This window comes from Apis mellifera, linkage group LG14 (genome assembly GCF_003254395.2).
Source record: "Apis mellifera strain DH4 linkage group LG14, Amel_HAv3.1, whole genome shotgun sequence".
In the NCBI taxonomy this organism is placed as follows: Eukaryota; Metazoa; Arthropoda; class Insecta; order Hymenoptera; family Apidae; genus Apis; species Apis mellifera.
The window spans coordinates 5,549,787-5,573,617 of NC_037651.1; the positions used below are offsets into that span (position 1 = coordinate 5,549,787).

A 23,831-nucleotide genomic window follows, 5' to 3' on the forward strand; every position below is an offset into this window, starting at 1 on the left:
TAAATTCGTCTACGATCGATACTTTTCGTCATATATCGTCGATACAAATAAAACGGTCGATAATAAATTATCGTAGGTAGGTAAGCGTTATTTTTTTTCTTTTTATTTTCAACACACTCTTTCTCTCTCTCTCTCTCTCTCCCTCTCATTCTCATTTTCTCTCTCTTTCTCTCATTGTTACTTTCTCTCTCTTTCTCTCTCTCTCTCAATCATTACACATATTAACACGCAATAGTTCGAAGCGTAAAACCTACCACGAATGAAACAAACCATTTTTCTTTAAAAAGATTCACAATTAGAAATCTCATCGTGTTTTTTTTTTTTCATCTACCGCTTCCTTATTACAAATTAATCTTTCAACAAGGAAACGTTCAAGCATCGATGGGAAGACCGTATATGAACTACGAAGGCGTTTGTTCAGACGAAATCACGTGGAAATGCGGATCGTAAACTTTCGTCATCCCTGAACGATCTTATCTATCATGAAAGTATGTCGAAAAAGAAAGAGTAAAAATGAATATACGACTATTTTGAAACAATTTACCCCGCATCGTGCTACGGCCATTTTACTTTTCTTTTTTTTTTTTCAATTTTTTTTTCTATTTAAGGTTCTTTTTGTTTTTTTTATTTTTTTTTTTTGGTGACAATCACAGCCCCACGTTGAACAGTCGAACGAAGAGAAGAGAAAGAAATAGCGACAGAAATGATACAGTGCTTATTTTTTTCCTTTTTTCGTCTCTTAATGGCATTTGATTTCTTGCCATGCAATTTCACGTTGGAAGCTGTTTCTTTCGGCTCGGATGTTAATACAACATTACGAGCATTTATAGATTGCAATAGAAATTTTTGTTTTTTCTCAAGTTGAGTCATGTTTCATGGCTATGTTTACGATGTGATGAATTATTGAAGACAATTGGAAGAAATTAATTGGAAATGTTCGATTCTTTGATCTATCTGAAATATCATGGAATACTTTTATTCACACGAAATAAATGTTAGCGATTGATTCATAATTGCAGATTATACAGATGATATATAATTACAATAATTTAATTTATTTGAAGTTAATAAAAGAATAGAAATAATGTAATTATATTTATTAAAATATAAATATAATTATACAACACTTTTATATGATCAATCACTGATATTAATAATCATTTAAATAAAATTTAAATTATTAAAACATCTGTTTAATCTGCACACCTATCATTTATAATGTTCCAAATGATCCGAAAACTTCCGAAAACAATTCAAAATGCGATGAATCGATTTCACGAATTTCTGATTTCGTTCCTCCAATAATTCGATCTATTCATCATCCATCCCTTAACGATCGAAAATTCACTTGTATTTCGTCAATGTAAGATTCACTCACGAGATATAAGACTAGGACACTTTACTCGGACATGTATATTAATGTAGATATTAAGAGAGAAAAGATTCTTTGTCTCGAAAAATCGTCGAAATGTGATATACTTTTTTTTTTCTTTTTTTTTATTTTTCGAAATGGAAGATCGATTCACGTGACTAGGGGTGAAAACAATCGACATGTACTCTTCCTCCCGTTTTTATTTTAAATCACGTATTTAGAGCTAACATTCTTTGTTGGATTGTCATTGGAAACACGTTTGAATACATATTGTTTCTGTATGATTAAAAATGAAAGAATAATTTATAATTAACTTTTGGAATACGAATTATAAACTATACAATTTTCTTCTCGAAAATTTTTCAAAAAATTAAAAGTACTTTTTCTCCGTTTAAAAAAAAGAAAATTCTTGAGTTTCACGTAATTGTTGTTCACCACTTGTCGCGATTAATAATATTACGCTCGTCGACGGGCTCGAAGTGGACATTTGGTAAGAAATTGATTAGGCAAAGTTTGAAAAAATGTCGAGGAAACACGTCTCGCACGACTTCTCTCACTCTCTCTTTTTTTTTTCCTTTCTTCCTCTTTAATAGAATTACAAATAGAGAAAAGATTCTGCTATACGATTACGGCTCGTGCACATTTACATCGTGTTCTCAATTGACCGTCTAGTGGATACCGAAATTTTTTGTCAGTCCCGAGAAAAAGTAGTAATTATTTTTTTTTGTTATATAATAGCTACATTCATGTGTATACTTATGTGTATATTCATATATATATATATAATATTTGTAAATCGCGTCGTGACTTCAAATCGTTCGACGACTTTTAAAATCGCGGGAAATTGCAGTCGTGTTAGTTATTTTTAACATCGATCAGTCGCAATAATAAAATGTAGAAAAATCTATATTTTATTTCCTCGCGCTGAGTTCACGCACTGTATATATATATGTATATATATATATATATATTTTTTTTTTTTCTCCTTTTTTAAAGATTATACAAGTATAGCTTGGAATAAAATCGATTCAGAGATAAAGATAATACGAATTGTTTTTTCTGGTGTACGTGTGTGTGTGTGTGTGTTTTTTTTTTCTTTATTAATTATAGAGAGATATAAAGAATCAAATCCGTGGAGGATGCATCAAGAAAAGATAGATCTAGATACTATCTATTCAATGATCTATCTATCGATGTTTTCTCGTCGATTTTAAGTTACTATAAGCTCATAAATATACGCGTGTATGTATATATATATATATATGTATATAGTATTATAGTTGAAGAGTTTTCGAATGAATTTTTTGTTCTTCTTTCGACGAATACGAATTTATTATAGAGAGTTATGATTGAAAAGAGAGGATCGAATAATTTCGTTTAATCGTTATTCATTCTTTTGTATTAATTAATAATGCACTGGTAATAACATTTTTCAATATACGACCGAAAATTTATTATATGGGCGAATTTGTTTATGCGAGAGATTCTATGAGAAGAAAATTTCAGAAAATTAATAAAGTTGGCGTTAAAATGGTGCGATCTCGTGATTTTCTATTTCTTTTTTTTTTGTTATATAGAAGGATTACGAATTTTTTATTTATTTAAAAATTTCTCTCTTTTTATCAACGTATTAAACAGTTTGTTTCTATTCGTTAGAATACTAATGATAGATTATATATTGAATGGTTACTACAAAAATTATTTCTATAGCAGTGACTAGAATATTTTCGCGTATTTCATTCTTAATAGACACTTGTTATATCAATTCATATTATAAGTTAGCTATTATAAGTTAGTTTAAAAGATTATTTTTGTACTTTTGTTATTAAAATTACATTATGAAATTCTTTTTTCGCTACGTAATTTCCATTATTATGATAAATAATGAATTTTATCATATCGTTTATAATTTCTCGAAGAAAGCAAAATATTTATAGTTATATCTATTGCAATTATTTGTTACAATTCTAATTAAAAGAATTTTCAACACTCTCTCGATACTTGATGATCAAAATAATTGAACCTTAAGGGTGGATTAAATCTAAAAATTACGTCGTTTCTTCCCTGTGATTTTCAATTTAAGAAAAAAGAGAGAGAGAGAGAGAGAGAGAGAGAGAAAAGAAAAAGAATACAATCGTCGCACCATTAACACCAACTTTACTTTCACGTCACTTACGATCGAACAAGAAACGTTCGACGCAAGAAAAATCGTGTCTTTATACGTCCAGAAAAATATCAAAAATCCCTTGCGTGAAACTTCGATTATTCACGATCGTTCAAAAATCGGTACATTTCGAGATTCAACGGCGTCGCGATCGAATAACTTTTAAAAAATATACACACGTTCCTGTTTTTCATTTCAAGATTTTCTTTTTTTTTGTTTTGTCTTTTTTCCTTTTTTCTTTTTTTTTTTCTCTTTTTTTTCATCGGGACCAAGTGTTCGCCAAAAATAGACGTGAAAGTAATTACCCGAAATTATTGTCATCGATATTTGTTCTAGAATCATTTCGACTAACGTAGGACCAACGGATACGACGAAGCATGATAGTATATATATATATATATCTATCTATGTGATCCACTAGATTATTCAAAAATGGAAAGACTACGATTGTTGAATATTGATTGTTCGCGATTTATGAACGCGATCGCCTTGTGAACCGATTTATTTTCTCAGATATTCGATCGTTTTGATCAGATTAACCGAAAAAAAAATGCACGTAACTCAAGATTTAGAATCAATTTTTTTTGATAAAATTTTAATTCTCACTTCTCTTTTTTAAATTTTTATCAATAAAATGATCTAACTTACGAGTTGTTATCGATTATTGAAAAATTATAACACGATTCGATTAATTTTCTGGAAATAACTGACATTTTATATTTTGTTACAGGATAAAATTAAAAAATAAACACAGTTTTTTAAGAAAACTCGAGAGATAAAAAAATCGAATCCAATGAAATTTTTCGAGAAAAACGATCGTATATCTGATCGTTCACTTTTCAAAACGGTTACGAATCACGTTTCTCATTGCTTTTTTTCTTTCGGTTTCCTGTTTTTTGTTCTTCCAAATAAAAAAAATCCGAAGACAATGAAATATCGATCACCGATAATGTTATTACACCACAGGCACGAAATAGTCCAACCAACAGCAGTTGTTGTCGCTATTCTTTTTTAATTAATTACGTAATAAGTATATATTATGCACATACGTCTATATATATATATATATTAAGATTAACATTACAATTTGCACTATGCGTACTTCGTTCTCGTTACCACTACATGTTTTTTTTTTCTTTTTCTTTTTTCTCCTCTTCTTCCCTCCCTTATTTTCTTTTTTTTGTTTCAGAGCATGAACAACAGTCACAAAGCGAACGTCGTACGATTATTTACGTGCATTTTTCTTAATTACGCGTATACAGGCATGGTTTTTTTTATCCCCATCCCCCCTTTCTCTACTCTCGTAAGTAAAAATTCTGTTTTAGAAGAAGATAGGCACAATCGATGGCAACGATCAGCTTTTGGAAATAGTATGCGTGCGTGTCTCGCGCGTTGCTTCGATCAACGTGCGACAGTCATTGTTGTTGTTCATCTTTTCATGGAAAAAAGAAAAAAAAAGAGGAATATTCTATGAAATTATTCGATCGAAATTAAATCGAGTTATTAGTACGTTCACTCCTATTTCTAAAATCGCCTCTCTTCGGTTTTTTTTTATTTTTTTTCTAATTTACGCGACAAGAATTTTCATTCTTCGTTTCTCTTCTAAAAGATTTCCACTAGATTTTCTTTTTTCTAATAATCGTTCGAATCTTTTTTTTTTTATTTTTAATATTCTATTTCTTAAATAATTTAGCAGCGATCGATGATTGAAAAATAGTCCGACTATATGTTAAACAATGTTCTTACGAAAAGAGACTTTTTTTTTTTGTTTCAGAGATGGTGGCTAAGCTACGAATTGAGGTAGAGTTTACACACGATAAATTCGAGAGACAATGGATAAATGAAAAAAGAGTGAAAACTACTACAATATCGCTTTCGATGAAACGAAAAATGATGAGATGATATTTTTCTCTTTTTTCCTTGGAATCGAATGCCAAGCTTCCGGGATTAATAAACGCCATTAACACGATCGTGGATGCTAGCGTATCGCCTCGTTACTCGTTTAATTTTAATTACTGTTACGATATACTTAATGATATTATCGATATACGATTACACTTATCAACTGACCACTATGCAACGACTAGAATGAATTATTACGTGTACTATCACCACTTGTATTGTAATTTTAATTTGAATACGAGAGATGAAGAAACTCCGCTTCGAATAGGAAACAACGAAGCCCGATCCTAGGCGAAACTTATGCTGCCAGATCTCGAAAGTATCGAACCTTGAATCGAATAGTGATTTCGAAATTTCAACTTTCCATAGGCGGCGAGCAACCTTTTATTTTTTTATCGTTGGAGAAATGTTAGAAATTGAAAATTATTGAACAAACGATTGTACAAACTTGTTGATATTTATTTTGATCCTAAAGTAATTGAAACGAGCGAATTTTTTGATATATAGGAACCAATTTTTCAATAGAATGCAAGAAACATACGTTTGTCTATGGAAGATTGAAAGATTCGTGGAAGAATTCACGAAATGAAGATGTAGAAATCATTTGAATTCACCTAATTTGAAACGTCGTATTTTCCATCAAACGAGAAGATTTGCAATCTATTGCAGAAACATCATCAAGGATGGTCCTTGGTCGAAAGATGGCCAAATATATATATTTATTCCTTCGCGATTCAAGATTTATGGATGCAATAATCCGAGTATCCAAAAATATTAATGCTTCTGGAATCATTAATCTCGCATCCTTTTGTTTCAATTCCATTCGTCAGAGACAGCGAATCGATGGGCGTGAAATATATTCGTTAGACCCAAAGACCGTCCTCTTTACTATAAATCAGAACTTAAAAAAAGAAAATGCACACACACACACACATACACACATACACACATCTCACGATGAAACGAATCACGATCAATCAAACAGATAAATCGAACAAGGCTTGCTAAACTAGAGTTTTCCTTACGATAACTAATCTACCAATCACTACCGATAACTATCGAACACTTTGACACTTATCTTAAACAAATCATCAGAGAGATCTGATCATCCAATTTCAAGAATCGTTTCTACCTTCTGAATTATCAACGATACCATATGAACCATTCCTTCTTCTATTTCTTCTTCTTCTTTTTTTCTTTTGGATGAAACGAGAAAATTCAACGATCTCACTAAACTCACACCCTCCCTTACAAAATACATGTTTTTGTGCCGTTTTATACAAAAGAACTTAAGCTTATTCCCTTTAACAAGTTGATCGAGCTCTATATAATAATTATAATAGTAATAATAATAATAATAAATAATAATAATAATAATAATATATACTTCTAAAGATCGCGGTTAAAGTATGATACAGAGTTTGTACAAACGCGTCGCGCACAACTTATCATAACAACGTCGGTTATTAATAATGTCTTCCTGCGAGGTTACGCGTACGCCGTTCCGCGTAATCACACTCTAGGAACATCTCGAGGATCTTGATCGACGTTTCCTCATCGGTTAGAGGCGATTTTCAAAGCGCTGTGAACAAGTTAAGCCGCGTACTTATTACAATACGTAGAAGGATATATCGTTGGAGATATATATATAATTATTCGTACAGATTTTTCTTGCAATCGTTAAATATAATCGTTGATCGATCGAAAGAGTACGTGTGATGGATACGATTTTAGAAATCGTTCACAGATTTTAGAAATCGGCCGATTTCGATCGGAAGAAGCGAATCGAATGACCCGTAATGGAATGAAAATGGGTAGCCAAGAAATCGAATCAAAATGTAATCTTATCGTTAAAAAGTGAAGCTTGAATATATTTTATACGACGTGAAAATATGTATCAACGTGACACGTGATAAGGATCGATCATTCTTTTATTATTATAAAAATTCTAACATCATCGAATACAAAAAAAAAAAAGAGAAAAAATTTCCAACAATTGTATCCCATTTACGTACGTGGCCGTATAAATATTTTATACGATCTTCCTCCGATCGATGAGGAAGAGTCGATCGATACATCCGGTTATAGATTATTATACTGAATATCGTTATTGCAATGGCTATACTATTTATTCATTCACGACTTTGCAAATCATCGACCACGTATATCTACGTATATATCTATTATATTCGCATATGATCCTGTGTGTGGTCGGTACAGTATTACATTCTTTGTGCCAACTCTGTATAATACATATACAGAATCGATCCTCTATACACATATATATATACATATTTATGTATATATATATATTTATACACACATACACACACACACACACACACACACACACACACACACACACACACACACACACACACATATATATATATATATACTTGTAAGTACGAGAAATGCATGACTGGTCGACGTTTAGCTCGCGTTATACTTGTATGGCTCTATGTACAAACGATTCTTGCGGTTTTTATTTGTCGCCTGTTGAACGCACAAGTTCAACGTATTAATTAACGTTTACGATCGTTTAATGATGAAATGACTTGACCCTTTCGCGAAAGCGTGATTATACTTTTTCTTTTCCCCTTCTAATTATTCTTATTTTACTTATTTATTTATTTATTTCTTTTTTTTCTTACTGTCTTTGGATTTGGCTTCGCTCTAGCCGTCGAATTTGTCCCGTTCAATTTGCGACCGGAGAATTTGTATTCGTGGAAGATCACGGGTGACGATCGTTCGATCGAGCGGATCCAATGAAATTATTGCCTGTGACTTCCGGTTATTGTTTCTCGCGTACGAAGAATACTTATTGCGATATATCCGGATCAATATTTTTTTACGAGATACGAGATTGTCCATCAAGCAAATCCGTTACTCATTGATCGAAGAGATTTGAAACGAATGCAACTTTTCTCATTTCTTGGAGAATTGTCTCGAGAATTTAAATAAATTCGTATGATTTTCAAATTGATTATCTCGTATCTCGTGTACAAAAAAAAAAGATAATCCAAGATCGTGTTCTTCGTGAACAATTCTCTCGAATGGTACATCCTCGATATTGTATCGGTATTATTTATTATAAATCGAGTCTCGATGTATCTCTTCGATATATTCTCTCGCGTCATCGAGACAGGACGAACGAATCGAATAATTTTCGTCAGCGGTTTCAAAGACGACTCTGCGCGAATATTTCAATCTGCGCGTTTCTAATTTGTGGCACCGTGAATAAAGTTTCTCCTCTAAAAGAAAAAAAAAAGCTCTGTCCAGTGTGGCTCGAATCGATCAAACGAAGATAATAATAATAATAATAATAATAATAATTCGTCAATAATAAAAATTGATCCGAAGAGAAATTTTGAAAGGTTCGCTCGTTTCACCGAGTCGAGCCAAGCAACGAGAGATTTCCAACGTAACGACACGTAACCGGAGCTCGAGCCACGAGATTTCGGACAGTGAGAGTGTCATCATGGTGTCTTTGCCACAAAGTACGTCCCTGACCGCCCTGCTGCCGCCCCCAGGTCACCCTCAACGGACCGCCTCCTGCCCCGTTCAAGCCTGTGTGTGTGCTCGTTTGCGTTTTCGAGCCGCAGAAAAATTTCTTGCTTGCAGCGTACTTTTTCTCCTCCCCGTGCTAGCGAGCGAGTGCAGAAAGCGAAAGATGATCTGATTCGCGTGAAAGGAACAGCCTCTCCATTCTTTTTTTTTTTCCGCGTGGAATTCGATCGCTGTCGATCGAAGAGATTCGATTAGATCCCTTAGGCGCGGAAGAGAGTGTAATAATCTTGTTTCGTGCAATTTTTAAATGCGAAAGGAAATCGTTTAACTTCGCTCTCTTCGACTACCCCTACGAGATGAAAATCGAACCAATTCAAGCTCAAAATCGGTATCATTTTTCATTCGTCGAAACGAATTTTCTGTTTTCCAAGTACGATGCGGTTTTTCTTCGAACGGATCCAATTCCACGCTCGCATAGCAGACGTTCAATTAATAAGCAAGTAGATAGACAGAATAGTGTTGATTATCTCGCCGGATGTTGAATAGCCAGATATCGGTCAACTGTTGGAATATTCAAAGCGAGCCTTGACAGCACGTTTCGACGATACGAGGTGATCGCGTGACACGACGAATAAATTACTGAAAAATATTAAGGGAAAATATTATCACGGATTAGTTTAAAGAATCGAGAGAGGATATGATATTTTTCCACGATATTTCGAGTTTATATATTGTCGTCTCTCTCTCTCTCTTTATAATACAAAAGTTTCTGAGCGAAATAATCGACGAAACGAGCTGTACTTTTTTTCTTTTTTTTTTTGCTCTGCCGCTATGACAATCGCGTCGTATGGATCATTGCTCTCTACGAACTTTGGACGAAAGAGCCTCTCGTAATAAAAAGCAGCGTAAAAGCGATTCTTAATTACCGTAATAGCCCGTTCGCATCGCAAACGTCCATTTCTTCCTCGATATGGCTCCCATTATTGCCATTTGTCGATTCGAAATTTGATCGTGCAAATTTAGTAAGTCTCTCTTGGAAAGTATCTCTTTGCTCGGAATTGCAAACAGATCTGAGAATGTAAAACGCAAAAAAAAAAAGAAAAAATATCCAAAGCAACGTTAAAAAAAGCAAACGACAAATGTTGGCGTTGAAATATCGCGCGGATATTTTTACACGCAGCCTGGAAACCAACAACCGTCCAAGAGATTTACGAGCACGATGAAATTCCTCCAAGTATGAAGAATCAGCATTCTTGTTCGATCGATTTTCGATATTATCGTGCTCGAAGCGAACACGATTTTTTTAAAAGTCGTAACAACATAAGAATTCTCGAAATAAAAACTTGTTTGAAAAAGTTGAAAAAACGAGGAAATTTCACTCGTTGAAAAAAAAAAAAAGAAAAATCGACGTTTCGAAACGAATAATAATAAAAGCGAGCGAAGTAAAATTTTAATCTTCGACAAAGGTGGATCATGCGTGTTGGAATTTTTCATGGCGCACGATTTGACCGCGTGCGTTTGTTCTCTTTCTTTCTTTCCTTTTTGTGCAAAAGCGTGCCTAAATATCCTCGTCATCCTCCCCTTTGTTTCGTGTCATGCCCCCATGGCAGTCGCAAAGAAAGCAGTCTTCGAGCCTCGCTTTCACACGAGCGCGGTTGTGACTCGAGAAGCCCCGTTAATATTCATTTTTTTTTTTCCTTTTCCTTCTTCTATTGTATTGAGCAACGCATATATATATATATTTATTTATATTTATATAATTTAACGTGTACTAATCTCGCTGGGATAGCAGCTTGTGCTCGAAGCATGTTTAACGATCGAAGAAACGTACACGTCGATAATATTCTAATAAAATGGCTCGTTTGAAAAAGCAACGTTTCCTCGTCTCAAAGTACGAAACAAAGTCGTTGAATACAAATTGAACTGTGCTTCTTCTTCTTCTTCTTTTTTTTTCTCTGTAAGAAATTATCGATCCGCTTATCATCTAAGGTAAATTCTTAGTTAAATCAGGAAGCCAGTCGATTGGCCCTGTAGCACCGATAATACGATAGAGTTTACCCATTACTTTCGTTCCCTCGTCCATTTAACGAAAATTACATTTATCTCGCGTTCGTGTTTCGCCGCATTTTCGAGAAATGAACGAGACACCGTGAATGATGAATTCGTTTCTGCTCCTGATTTACGAGCAGCAGATGATATTAATATTTTCAAGATTTTTTGAAAAGTTTCTTCTTCGAACATTATTATATTCTTTATTATATTCGCATTTTTGCAAATCGGAATTAATCCATTGAAATGCAACGTGACTTTCTTCCTCTTCGAACAGATTTTTCTTTATATCCCGTTTTTTAATCCACTGAAATGACTTTTATCGGCAAGAAATGTTCAAAGATCGAAAAAAAAAATCAATCTCCAACGATCGAATAAAGTTGTCACGTCAGATTAAAGAAAAAGAAAAAAATGAGAAAAAAATCGAAACGAGATAGAAAGAAGAAAAATGTTCTGCTCGAAGAAGGAAGCGTGGTGGAGGAGGGCGAGACGTGTACGTTTCGTTGGGGCAGGCGAGGGTTCTTCCTAGAAAAGTAGAAAGGAAACCCGGGTGCGGCGAGCGTCCCCCTTGGCCCGTCGGGCCATCCCAAACTGTCAGACGGACGGGTCGCTGCCGGGGGCGGAGCCCGTCTTGCTGCCGTCGACACCAGCACCGCCACCGTCGCCGTCGGCGCCTGCACCCTCTCCGCCCCTGTACGGCGAGCCGCCGGCCCCACGCGCCGACAGACCTCGGAAATCCAGGTTGTACTGGAAAAGATCAGGCCCCCGAGATTATCGAGTGTTCATCATCCATGCGATCGATGCTTGTTCGAAGGGGAGAGAAAGAAATTTGGAAAGAATAAAGTTACTTTCTACGACGCAGTCGGATTGAGAATGAATCGTCGAAGCAACTTTATTCTTGATTTATTCAATATCGATTTTGGCAATCGTTTTGAATTGAGCGAGGGGGTGTTAAGGGGTGAGTTGATGCGTTGGACGAGAAGTATTTGGATTTTTCTTTTTTTTTTTTTTGGAACAGAAATTGAGTTTCCAAAAGATAGAATTGATGAATTGTACGAATTATAAGAATCGAACGATTATAATTTCAAAATTAAATCGAAAGTGCGATCCTTGCTCTTCGATATTTTTTTCGATTCACATCGTTATCTCTTTTCGTTCTTAAAATATCGCTGTTTGAAGCGAAACGTAATTTTCGATACGTTTATCTCGCTGTCTCGGATCTTTCATTCAACCCTATTCATTGACCCGTCCCAACTTTGTCACTAGCTAGTGTTTTTTTCTTCCTTTACTATCGTATGCAATTCTAGGGAAAAATGTGGGACACGCGATTCTATTATTAAAAGTTTTGTATCTTGAGAATAGATTGAGATATCGATGTGAAATAAAAAGTATCGTAAAGTGAGCGCATTTCTCTATCCTCTGAGTCGATTATTATCTTAAAAAATTATAAGAATTTGTATTTAAATTTGATCGAACAAAATATTTTCGTCCAACGTATCGATAATCTGTTTAATAATTAATTTAAATTATTCTCAATCGAAAAAATGGATTAGTTGATTGTTAGTTGCAATTGTTAATGAGACACTTATCACGAAGGATGAAAATTGTTATACTTGGTCGCACAAAAATTGTTGAACTCGGAGGGGAAAGAAAAAATCCAAACATCATACAAATCGTCATTTCTAAAATTATTGAAAATTATTTTAGTATCAAAGAATATGCGTTATTAAATATTTTGCTGCTTTTGACAAATTAAAAAGTTATTATTTGAGATTAAAAAAATAGAAAGAAACGAATAATAAATTATCCGTTTCGAGATATGGGCCCATTCCTGTAAAGGTAACTGTAAAAAAGAGAGAGAAAAAAAAACGGTAAACCAGATTGATTAAATCAGTTTCCTCTTCGTGCCGTGGATTACGTTGAACATTATCGAGATGTACCTTGTTATTAAAGCTCGTTCATACTCGACTCGTGGAAAAAAATGTCTGCAAAAGTGTGATAAGAAAAAGAAGAAAAAAGGGGAAAAAAAACTCTTTAGCCAACTTATTAGAGCGATAAAACAAAGCCTACGCGTAAAATATGCATTCGTGTGAAATAAAAGAAAGGAAAAATGTTCCAAGACGATCGATCAAACCAGATGGATCTCAGAAAATTTAATTCTCAACGATATATTATAATTTTCAATTATAATATTCAATGTATTTACAATTGATAATTGGATTTTTGAAAAAGATGAATGAAAATTAAGAGATTTAAATTGAAATGGAAGGATTCGTTGCTTGAAATTTTTTTCTACATGAATAATAAATTTAATTAAATAATGAATATTTTTGAAATACCGAGAAAAAATACAAAATTTATATCAACGTAACAATTTCAATCGTCTCGATTTCGGTTAAAATTCCAAAGACAAGAAAATTCGATCGATCGTGATCAAGGATCAGAAGCAGAAAAGAATATAAAAGCGGATAGAACAAAACGAGAAAAAGGAGATTGGGAAAGGGAGAGAGAAAAAAAAAAGTAAAACGAAAGTCGAACCTGTGCAACGTAAAGAGGCAACGCTTGGCGTTGTGGCTTCGCGTGAAGAGCGCACGTTGGCGGTGCAACGAAATAGTCTGTGTTATCTCGGCAGAGTGGCGTGTCTTAGGTGCTGCAGCTGTGCCTGTTGCAGCTGCAGCTGCAACAATTGTAGATTCTGCAGGCAATAGGGAGCCTGCGGCCCGCAACTGGGAGTGGACGACGTGATCGGTGACGAGTATGGAAGGACGGAAGGATGGACGAAGGAAGCCGTGTTCCTCGTCGCCGTGCTGGAACTTGTGCTGTTTGCCAAAGTTGTGTTGTTGTAATTGAACAATTGGGAAAAGTTGAAGTTCGGACCTCTGAGAATGTTGTGCAATTGGGCGGACGTGAGGGGATGGGGTTGCACGTAGGGACTGGTGGACGGTAGCAATTGGGGGCTAACCGGGTACAAGCAATCCTCTTCGGCTAGGCCAGGCACCGTTGGGCTCAGCTCCACGTACTGCGGCATCGTGACATTGTGCTGTATTCGACGGGTGCATGGAAGGATATATGTAGAACACTTGACGACTCTATGCGCGCCTCTGCTCTCGCTCTCCCCGAATATTTCCCTCTTATGATAAACTTTTAGGTCTCCTCGATGGGATCGTTGGTTCCTCGAGGTATGTTTCGTATGTTCGAATAGAAAATTTCCATGATTGTAAATTGAGAGATGATAATGATTTCTTTTTTTTTTAGGAAAATAGTTATCGAATTGTTGAATAATTTGTATGGGGAAACGGGAAATATTGGCGGAGAGAGAGAAACGATATTTACTTAATAATAATATAACATACGTGACTACTTAAATTTGGTTAAAAATCGAGACTATATCATCTACTGTGTAACAAAGCTAGCTATAAAAAATACCTCCTCCGTTCGATCAGCTTTAACTTTCGAGCAAAGAAAAATATTTAAATAACTCTCCCCGTATCGTCGTTGTTAAATCTACTTTTTAAAAAAAAAAAAAGATAGCAAAACAACAAAAGATTGAATAATTCTGCTCTTCGAGCAGGAAAAATAAAAAAGAGAGAAAGGAAGGAAAAAAGAAAAAAATAGTGCAAAAAGTGAAAAATTCTAAACAAAAGGCAAAATTGTGAAAGAAAATATCGAATGCAGACATCGACGTTTTTTTCCCGCGTTGTGTGGGGATTAAAACGGAAAAACGTGATCAATCGTATCTTACCTTTGTAGCGCAGACGAAACACGTGGTGACCACTTTCGAAATCACGTTCATTAAATTTTTAGTCTCTTGTATCACGTTGTCGACTTTTGTAAAAGTGGCCGCCTTCCCGACCGTGGGGTTCTTCACGGTGAATTGAAGTTGTTGGACGTACGTTGGCACACGATCCAGATTTTCCAAAAGTTCTTTCTTGTGCGGCCCGCCTGGTACCTGTATCCACACAACATCGTATACAAACTTACGTCTTCTAACCGTGTCGCAAGGCAAACGTGCTCGTGAATTATTTTTCAACGATTTTTTAAACGTTGCTCAAAAAAAAAAAAAAATGTTTTGATATAAGAATGTATAAATCTCTTCCTTTATCTATTTTTATTCCCTTTGGATTATTTTATAACTTTATTATTTGTAAATTCATATCGAGATATATCTTCGAAGATTTAAAAATAGAAGAAAAATTTTATCTTTCGTATAAAGTTATATTGGATATTGTTTCGTGAAAGTTGTTGATGGTGGTAAATTAAATTTTTATTTGTTCTTTCGAGTTTTAATCGATCGAATTGGATAATCGTTTTGATCGAAGGATTCGAATCGATGAATTTTTTTCTTTTTTTTTTGTTCCTGTACGAAAGAATCATTGAAGAACACCAATCACATTTGCCCTGCGATATGCAATGTTTTACATATGTAGCGTATTCGAATAACTCTTTAAAGCAATGCCTGATTCTATTATTCTTTTATTGATCGACTAGTAAGAAAGTACTTTGAAATACGTATGTATATATATATATATATATATATATATATATCTTGGATACTTATAAAAAATTGCATCTAGTAAATTAAGAAAAAAAAAAAAAGTATATCTTCTATCCGTCCTAATGGAACACAATGCACAGAAGTTTGAAAAGAAAGTGTTAGTTGTTCGAGAATATTAGAGAGTGACTGTGTGAATGACAGTGAATTAGTACAGACCTTGCTGTTTTTGCTAGCTTCTCGCTTCACTATTAATTTCAAACTTACGCATAAAACTTAAGTGACACGTTTTTCTACAAACAATTGCAGCCAAAATAAATCTTTGAAGCTTAAATTTTTTTTAAGCTTTTTATTTTAATTCAAAACAATCTTGAAACATTTTTAGAATTTTTATTTTAACCAGTGTTTAAATTAAAAGAAATTTATAAGCATAACAATTGACTTTCTATTTTTTTTTTTTAGAATTGAATGTTACGTTTGAGAAATTTAAAAGATATCGGAGAGATGGGATAAAATTTCATTTTAGCTGATTTTCCGAACGGTAAACAAAGCGGTAAGAATAGTGAAATTTGAAGAAGCTTGCAAAAACTGAGACATTAATAGTCATGCCCCAGATAGTGGAAGGAGGGGGACCACAATGCACATAGACGTCGTCCACAGACGGAAGCATTCCCGTAGCATCTAAAACACACCTTACTAATCGTACACAAAAAAGTCGTAAATGTACGTACACAAAATAGATTTTTACCAACAAAATAATGATCATAGTTGATTTGGTGGTGTGGAAGGTGAATAGAATAGAACGGTATATACTCTAAAAAAAAAAGTAGTATCAAAATGACAGTAGTATAACTTCCTAACGTAATTAAAAAAAAAAATAATTCTGGCTACTTGATCGGATTATTATAAATTCTTACATAAACTTTCTTAATTAATTTCAAATCATTATTATACGTATCTTTTAAATATCGAAATATCTTCTTTTCTTTTTTTTAAATCGAATCATTCTTCATCATTTCAAATTTCTATCATACGAAACTTGACACAAGAAGAATAATATAAACGTATGATGATCGATTCAAATATTTCTCTATCTCGTTATAGAAACGATTACTTTTTAATTAGCCAACTGTTTCATATATATATATAGAATATAGAATAGATTGATTGCCTAGTATAGATAATAATAATTTATTTTTTACTGCCATATAATTCAGTATGAGAAATGGAAAACGTCGCTCTTGGTGAAACGTGCTCTCTTTATTAGAAGAAGGAAATAAAAGAAAGAAGTATATGTACAATTAACACACTACTACGCCATTCAAAGTAACGACTGTTTGGGATGAATCATACAACAGGTGTTCAAACGGTCTTGCATAGCAACATTAATTAATTAATTTGCATATGTGGTATTTGCATAAGTAGTAGTAATGTATAAGAAGAGATATATATATATGTAAAGTGATGTAGTATATATATATATGTAAAAAAGAGAAATGAACAACATTTAACAGCAACTGGTTAAAAAATGATTTTCGCAAAGAGCGGATTAAATATATATATATGTGTGTATATCAATGCAATGAGAGAACGATCTGTACAAGGCGAATCTCTATTAGCCCAACGAGGGTCTAAAGTAAAGAGAGAAAGAGTTACCTGGATGGAGGCATTCAAAGAGCGAGGGTCAAAAAAAGGGTATCATAATACAAGAATATATTACAAGGTTAGCGTATCTCTTTTTTTTTTTTTTTTTTTTTTCTCATTTCTTTTAAGAAGAGTATAGAAAGTATATCAAAATGGTTTCGGGTAAAAAACTATGTATATTCGGCCTAGCTAGGAGGGTCGAAAGGGCAGCAAACGTGTTAATTCGAACATGTCTAATGCTAATAATTCGCGCCCGAGCTACTTCCAATCCATTTGGAAACTGGTTACACTTGCATTGCTCTTCCACCAATTAAATTTAATCGCGTCGTTCGCGTTGAAAAAACCGATCGAATGAGAAAGAAAGAAAAAAAAGAAAGGAAGGAAGGAAGAAAGGGAGAAGAAAAATTATCGATCCAAAGATAGAGAGGAAGACACCACGCGAATTTTCGAAAAGAGTGACAAAAATTTCAAGGATTCAAAGTAGCTCTAGCGTAGCAATTACGTCAAAACGAAACTCAATTAGCGAAATTGAAGGAAAAATATCTCGAATATAGCAAGGATCAAAAAATTCGGAATCAAGTCCAGTATAGAATCCGTAATAATAATAATAATAATAATAATAATAATAGTAATAATAATAATAATAATAATAATTGTAATAATAATAATGATAATAATAATAATAATAATAATAAACAATGGGTAAGAGAGTATGATCATAAAAATAAGGATGATGTGACACGTATATACGCGTAACGTGTAACAATGGATTGGTTTCGTTTGAACACGTTACACAGCGCGTATATACCGTAGTAGGCATCTGAACATCAGTCGAATTAAAAGAAAATTTGTGTATATATATATTTCAGTTTCAGCTCTGAATATATGACTACGTCGCCTCGGCAATATGATACATACCTGATAGCTGAATTGTCTCACAACCTTGTACAATCTGTTCGCCTCCTCGGCGAAATACTCAGCTTGGGTGAACAGATCTTGGGTCGTCTTCAACGCCCCTTCGCCCCTTGTGAACTGGTACATGGAGAACGCCATCGAGGACATATTCTTGGCGCGTTTCACTATGTCGTTGTTCTCCTCGAGCGCGCTCCCGCTCTCCTGCCACTTCTCCGTTTCCGCGTCCATCTCGGATGTGATCAGCTTCATCTCGAGGCCGGCCTTCGCGATCTTCGCCTGCTCCTCGCTGTCCAATTTCACCGGCTTCAACGGCTTGCTCGTTGTTCCGTGTTTCTGGAATAATAATCGAATGTAAATTGTTTAAATAATTCAACGATCGGATGTGATTATCAGATTGAATCTGGTATTATTTATAAAAATTTTGAAAAATTGACTTACTCCAGGCCGTGGCAATGACATGTAAACTTGTTTCTCAGGTCGATTTTGGTTTAATTCCAACACGTCTTTCGCCACTGTGGTCACATCGGTCATGAGCCACTGCCACATATCGGCGAATACTGGAACGAGTAGAGTGGATATTTTATATTTTAAAGAGAGAGTTACAACAAGTTATTAATCCGTTAATAGTTTACCTTCCAAGTTTTCCTTGGCGATTTTACTCGTAGGATGTCTCGCCAAAGTGTACGCCGCTGTCACCACTTGAGGGCCGTATATTCTCAAGTTAATTTCAGTGAACTTTGCTGAAACTTGCAACGATTCCGAGAGCGCGACGTGTCTCAGCATTTTGCACACCTATTAATCGATACGTGAATGATCAAATTGTTAAATATTTGAAAAAATAGAATTTCCGGAGAAACAAAAATCTTTCGTAATTCGAATATCGAAATAATTTTTGAATTTAAAAAATTTAAGAGAAATTTAAAATACTTATATTCAGATTCAAAAAGATTTAATAAACTCACCTCGAGAATGTGTTCAATGTATTCGCGAAATTTCTCGTTGCTCTCTTGAAGAAGATATCTGTCATTGGCCAAAGCGACGTTCCTGATCGTTGACACAAGTTCCTGACCCGCTTTAGTTACCTGTCCAAGATCAGCCGCTTGTTCCATTGTGGTCGTGCACAGCTGCTGGCGAAGATCCCTGGTGGTACGTAACACTCCCAGAACGGCTTGCTCCATTTCAGAACTCGGAGAGCCACCGCCGCCTTCGTAATTCTAACACGTAATATTAATCGTTTCATTATTCGCTTCGATATTCTCTTAACGAGCACGTATATTTTCATGATTTAAACGAACAAATATTTTATACATTTATAAATATTTTATGCACATATACGTATGTGTATTTTTTATTCAATGTAAAACAGCTTTAACATTGGAATTTTAAATTTTATTTATATACAAAATTATTTGTACATTCACGTGCGTTCTATAGATTTTTAATTATTTGTTCTTGTGTCTCTCAACACAAGTTCGTAAAACGATTAAAAGAGAGAGAGAAAAAGTATACTTACCATACTGTTACCAATTCGCAGGAGGGTGTTAAGTTCGAGTTGCGCCCGATCGCAAAGCAAAAGTATATTCTCTCTGTGCTCGTGGCTCGTGTACGCGCTGTCGGTGAAATCCTGCGTCCTCTCGATGACGGTGTCTAACGCGGCGGTGAGGGTCTCTCGACAACCAGGTCCTAGGAGGGTCATTCTTGTGGTTTCGACCAACCTCTCGAAGTGTTTCAACGCGGAGAACGCCGTGCTGCTGTCCCAATCCTCCTGCTGTGGACTCTGAAAATTAATAACCCAGAGATCAGCCCAGATATTCACCCTCCAAGAGGGTGGCCAGATTTACGTACAACCTACTCCTCTTCCAAATATTTAACTTCCCTCTGCACCAAGAGGATAATGAGATTTTTGATTTATGACCCCTCTGATGATCGTTATATTTTCAATTCGCCTTCTATTACATTAATTTTCCTTAAGTTTCTAGTTAAAAATATCACGTTTGTTTCGATTACTCCCTGGGATTTTATTATTATTATACAATTTATATTTATTTTCTATTTATATTCGTTCGTAAATTGCTTTTAGAAAAAATGTTTTAAAAAAAGAGGAGGAGGAGGAGGAGGAGGAGGAAGAAGAAGAAGAAGAGGAAGAGCAGGAGGATCGTTTCAAGCTTGATCATGCACGTGATAAACAATCTCTGTGTTTACAGCGAGATATCGAGATAGCACGTGGAGCTTTAATGGCACGCCATAACTAAATATAGAGGCTTGGCCTCTAAGGTCAGCATAGATACCGATCCCATTTAACCAAGGGTGCATTCAGGTATGCAATATGGCGTCGATTAACTATGCATTCTTCTAGTTAGTAATTATTCGCACGGGATCCTTGAACGTGACCGAGCACCTCGATCCATATTTCCTTTCAAACCTCCTCGATTATCGGTCAATCTGCACGTTATAAATTTTTCATTGGTACTTTAAAGCTTTATCGAACTTCCAATCGAACTTCATTGTCATAACGCGCTTCGTTCGAGGGAAAAGGTTATCGAAGTACGTCGAGGGAAATAATTGTTACGAAATAATATTTTGGAGAGAATATATATATATATTTTTTATTTAAAAATTTATTCAAAAATTTGGAAAGAATCAAGCATTAGAATATTGAACGTTTTAATGTTGAAATATATTCGAAGAATATTGAATTATTTAAATTTGTGAAATATTCGTTGAAAGAAATTAGCTTCTAAAAATTGGAAATAGATGCATCTATTCGATATTAAAAAGTTTTGACATTTATCGATGAGAAATGCAATCCAAAAAGAAATATATAATGTACAAATTATAATATAAAAACAAAATGTATTGTATACAGTTAGTTAATATTATATTTAATTATTTATTATACTTGCAAAGATTGAAATAATCTCAAATTCGCATTCATATTCTCTTGCAACAAAATTATGCATAATAATGAATCAATGCGTCAAACAAAATTAAGAGTCGAGTTAATTTAACGCTCGAGGGAGGAGTAAATAAATTTCTATTGTCAAATTAATTGTTGGAATGGCGGGAAGATTTGGCCGGTATCCCGTGTGCAATTGGCAAGAAATTGAAATTATATCGACGCATTAATGCGCCAGCTGCAATTTGGCACGTGGCGAAGAATGCACCGCAACGTTTATGACATCCATTTCGGCGTCGCTCGCTATGCACCTATCCTTAATCGTGGTACGATATCAATTCGCATTTCTGTCGATACATCCCATCCATTCCATTGTGCTCGAGATATTTCTTAAATTTTGAAAATGCATCCACTTGCAAGAGCAAACTACTCCCTCACCCTTGTCGATTTAGACGGCGTCGAAAAGTCGTGTCAGCTCGTCAAATGGAATAATACGAAACGTATTTCGAAATGCACGCGCGCTTCCCTTATGCCGAATTTACTTTATTGTTTTTGATATTGCAAAAGTATTTTCAAAATTATCGATAATTTTTACATTTCGTTATATATTTTTTTTCTCGACATTTTATTATCATTATTACATATGAATATTGTTATTGAAATTTTGTTGAGAAATGTTGTGCTATCTTTTTGATATTAAATAATAGATGGTTACTTGATTTTTTTTTCATTGTAAGTATGCATTCTCGATATATTTTTAATAATAAATTTTCTATTAAAATGTATCTTATTTCAAGATTAAAATAGAAGAATGATATTTATCAAGTGTTTTTTTTTGCTTTCAGTAATAAGAACTGAATGTAATAAGAACTTCGTAATTAATCATTGGAGCAAGGAACTGCGACTGACACACATAATTTGAGGTCAACGTAACCGGTATACCACCCATCCTCAATTTTCACGAAATTGATTAGATAGGATTTTCACCTCGTCTACATCGGAACTTAATAATGGACAGTTTGTTGCCCCGAAAAACTTTTATGTAAAATCACAGAGGTAAGAAAAGACAAGGTATGATTAAATAATTTAAAGTGTAATTTACATATTTATAATTTTTATAAATAATTTCATTATTTTTTTTTTAAATTATTTTACAATAATTTTGTAATTATTACACACAAAGAATTAATATTTTCTTTGATAATTTTTTTAGAAATTTTGAATCGAAGTTTTGACAATTGCGTTTCTTACACGTCTGATCACCTATCGATTTATTCTACTTGAACAAGTCAAGGAAAATTTATGCAAAAATTATTACATTTTCCCCCCTCAAAATTTTGGCAAAGACAGCTTCGTAGTTTCATCTATTTTTTTTTATTTGTCTCGAAAAACGAGTCAAGGTCACGAAAAATTTGACTCCATCGTACGTTAAACGTGGAAAAAAAGAATTTGGCAAATGAAAGCTGTTTGGATTCGATCCAGGATCTCGAATGTATTTCATCGTAAATGTTTTCTTTCTACTTCCTACAACACATTGTTTCTGTACGTATTCTGAAATACGTATTTTGGTTCATAAGCAAAGTATAATATTCATCGTTTCGTAGCGTTGAAAATTTCATGAATGTATAATCACGTTGCAACAACAAATTCTTGTTGTTGGAATTGTGTTTGCATCTAACGTGTGTACAGATGATGCACATATTTTACATTTCTACAGAAATATGCAACGGAGACTTAGATCTAAAATTTTGATCACGTTATTTTATTACAATTTTTTACAATATTTGTGATCTCTTCTTTTTTTCATATTTGCCTTTCTCAAAGATCGATCCAAAAATTAAAATTTTACTTCTTTTTCTGATTTTAAACAATGCTATAAATTTAGTATATATTTAAATTAAACATTTCTTTAATTACTGTAATTTTTATTTATATCAATGTGTAAAATTTTTCATATTCAGATATTCTTTTCACTCGAAATTTAAAATAATAACACAATATACATTAAAATGTATATAATTAATTATTTAGAAATTATTAACTATATTCTTATGCAAATATAAGAATAGTAATATAATTATCAAATCTTTTGCTAATACAATTCAATTCATTATCTTCAATCTATTCCAATTTTATTTAACGTTTGATTGACGATTATTTTAGAATAATTTGTATCCAATCTCAAGAATATTTCCAACCATTTACCTGGGAATTGGAGTAAGACTGGGACTCGCTGCAATCGAGGACACCGTCTTTGACCACGTAATGTATCAAGTCCATGGCCCTTCGCATCTGGCAGAAAACGGTGTCTCTGTTCTCTCTGGCAGACGGACACTCCGGATGCCTAAGGCAGGTTTTGCTGGACGTGAGCAGCATCATGGTACTCCTCTCCAAAACTTGGCGAGCCGCTGCCATCTGCGCCCTTCGCCTCTCGTCTTTCAAGTCATTCTGAAATTTCCAAACGTTCCCTCCATTCATTCCTGACCCACGTGTTGCTATTTGCCCCTTGCATTCGTGACATCGTGAACGTAATTCCGCCGATTATCAAGGGAAATCGAACCGAGAGGTCAATCACCTCTTGATACGTATTAAGATAAGATGGATAAATTTTGTACGTTTAACAGATCGATATCACTAACAATTTTCTAATCGATTTGTTTATCGATGTGTCATTAATTGATTTGAAATTTTGTAGAATTCATGAAAGAAGGATGACAAAATGAAAGAAACGAAGAGAGGAGGAGAAAGATAACAATCAAGTTTGAATCACTTGAATTATTCTATCTCGTAATTCTTACAATTGTATCACAATATTGCGTTACATTTCTACTTTTAAAGTATATCTAGTATTTGAATAGTAGCTCTTGTTTTAGCACAGAGTTTTAAA

General features: G+C 34.1%; 1 protein-coding gene and 1 long non-coding RNA gene across 7 annotated transcripts in view; one reads left to right on the forward strand and one right to left on the reverse strand.

The window, feature by feature from the left end:
- Positions 1-575: 575 nt before the first annotated feature.
- The window catches only part of LOC552017 (alpha-catulin), an 80,060-nt gene continuing 56,804 nt past the window's right edge, over positions 576-23,831 (reverse strand). For 3 of the 4 annotated variants that reach the window (XM_006562296.3, XM_006562298.3, XM_006562297.3), the window contains 9 exons: positions 23,150-23,392; positions 19,562-19,825; positions 19,011-19,262; positions 18,681-18,840; positions 18,487-18,605; positions 18,052-18,381; positions 14,740-14,946; positions 13,536-14,037; positions 11,609-11,744 (listed from right to left, as the gene is read on the reverse strand). In XM_006562296.3, coding sequence (XP_006562359.1) covers positions 13,618-14,037; positions 14,740-14,946; positions 18,052-18,381; positions 18,487-18,605; positions 18,681-18,840; positions 19,011-19,262; positions 19,562-19,825; positions 23,150-23,392 — 1,995 coding nt within the window. In that variant the 3' untranslated portion in view covers positions 11,609-11,744; positions 13,536-13,617. Of the gene's footprint in view, positions 11,745-13,535; positions 14,038-14,739; positions 14,947-18,051; positions 18,382-18,486; positions 18,606-18,680; positions 18,841-19,010; positions 19,263-19,561; positions 19,826-23,149; positions 23,393-23,831 lie in introns of all 4 variants that reach the window. The other variant, XM_006562299.3, reaches the window with a different exon arrangement.
- Positions 19,832-23,241, forward strand: LOC102656582. Of its 3 annotated transcripts, XR_003306076.1 has the most exons (4): positions 19,832-20,365; positions 21,790-22,000; positions 22,158-22,486; positions 23,108-23,240. It is a non-coding gene; the product is annotated as an uncharacterized LOC102656582 (long non-coding RNA). The 3 variants fall into 3 exon arrangements; XR_409381.3 differs by lacking the exon at positions 22,158-22,486 and having other exon boundaries at positions 23,108-23,241; XR_003306075.1 differs by lacking the exon at positions 23,108-23,240 and having other exon boundaries at positions 22,158-22,796.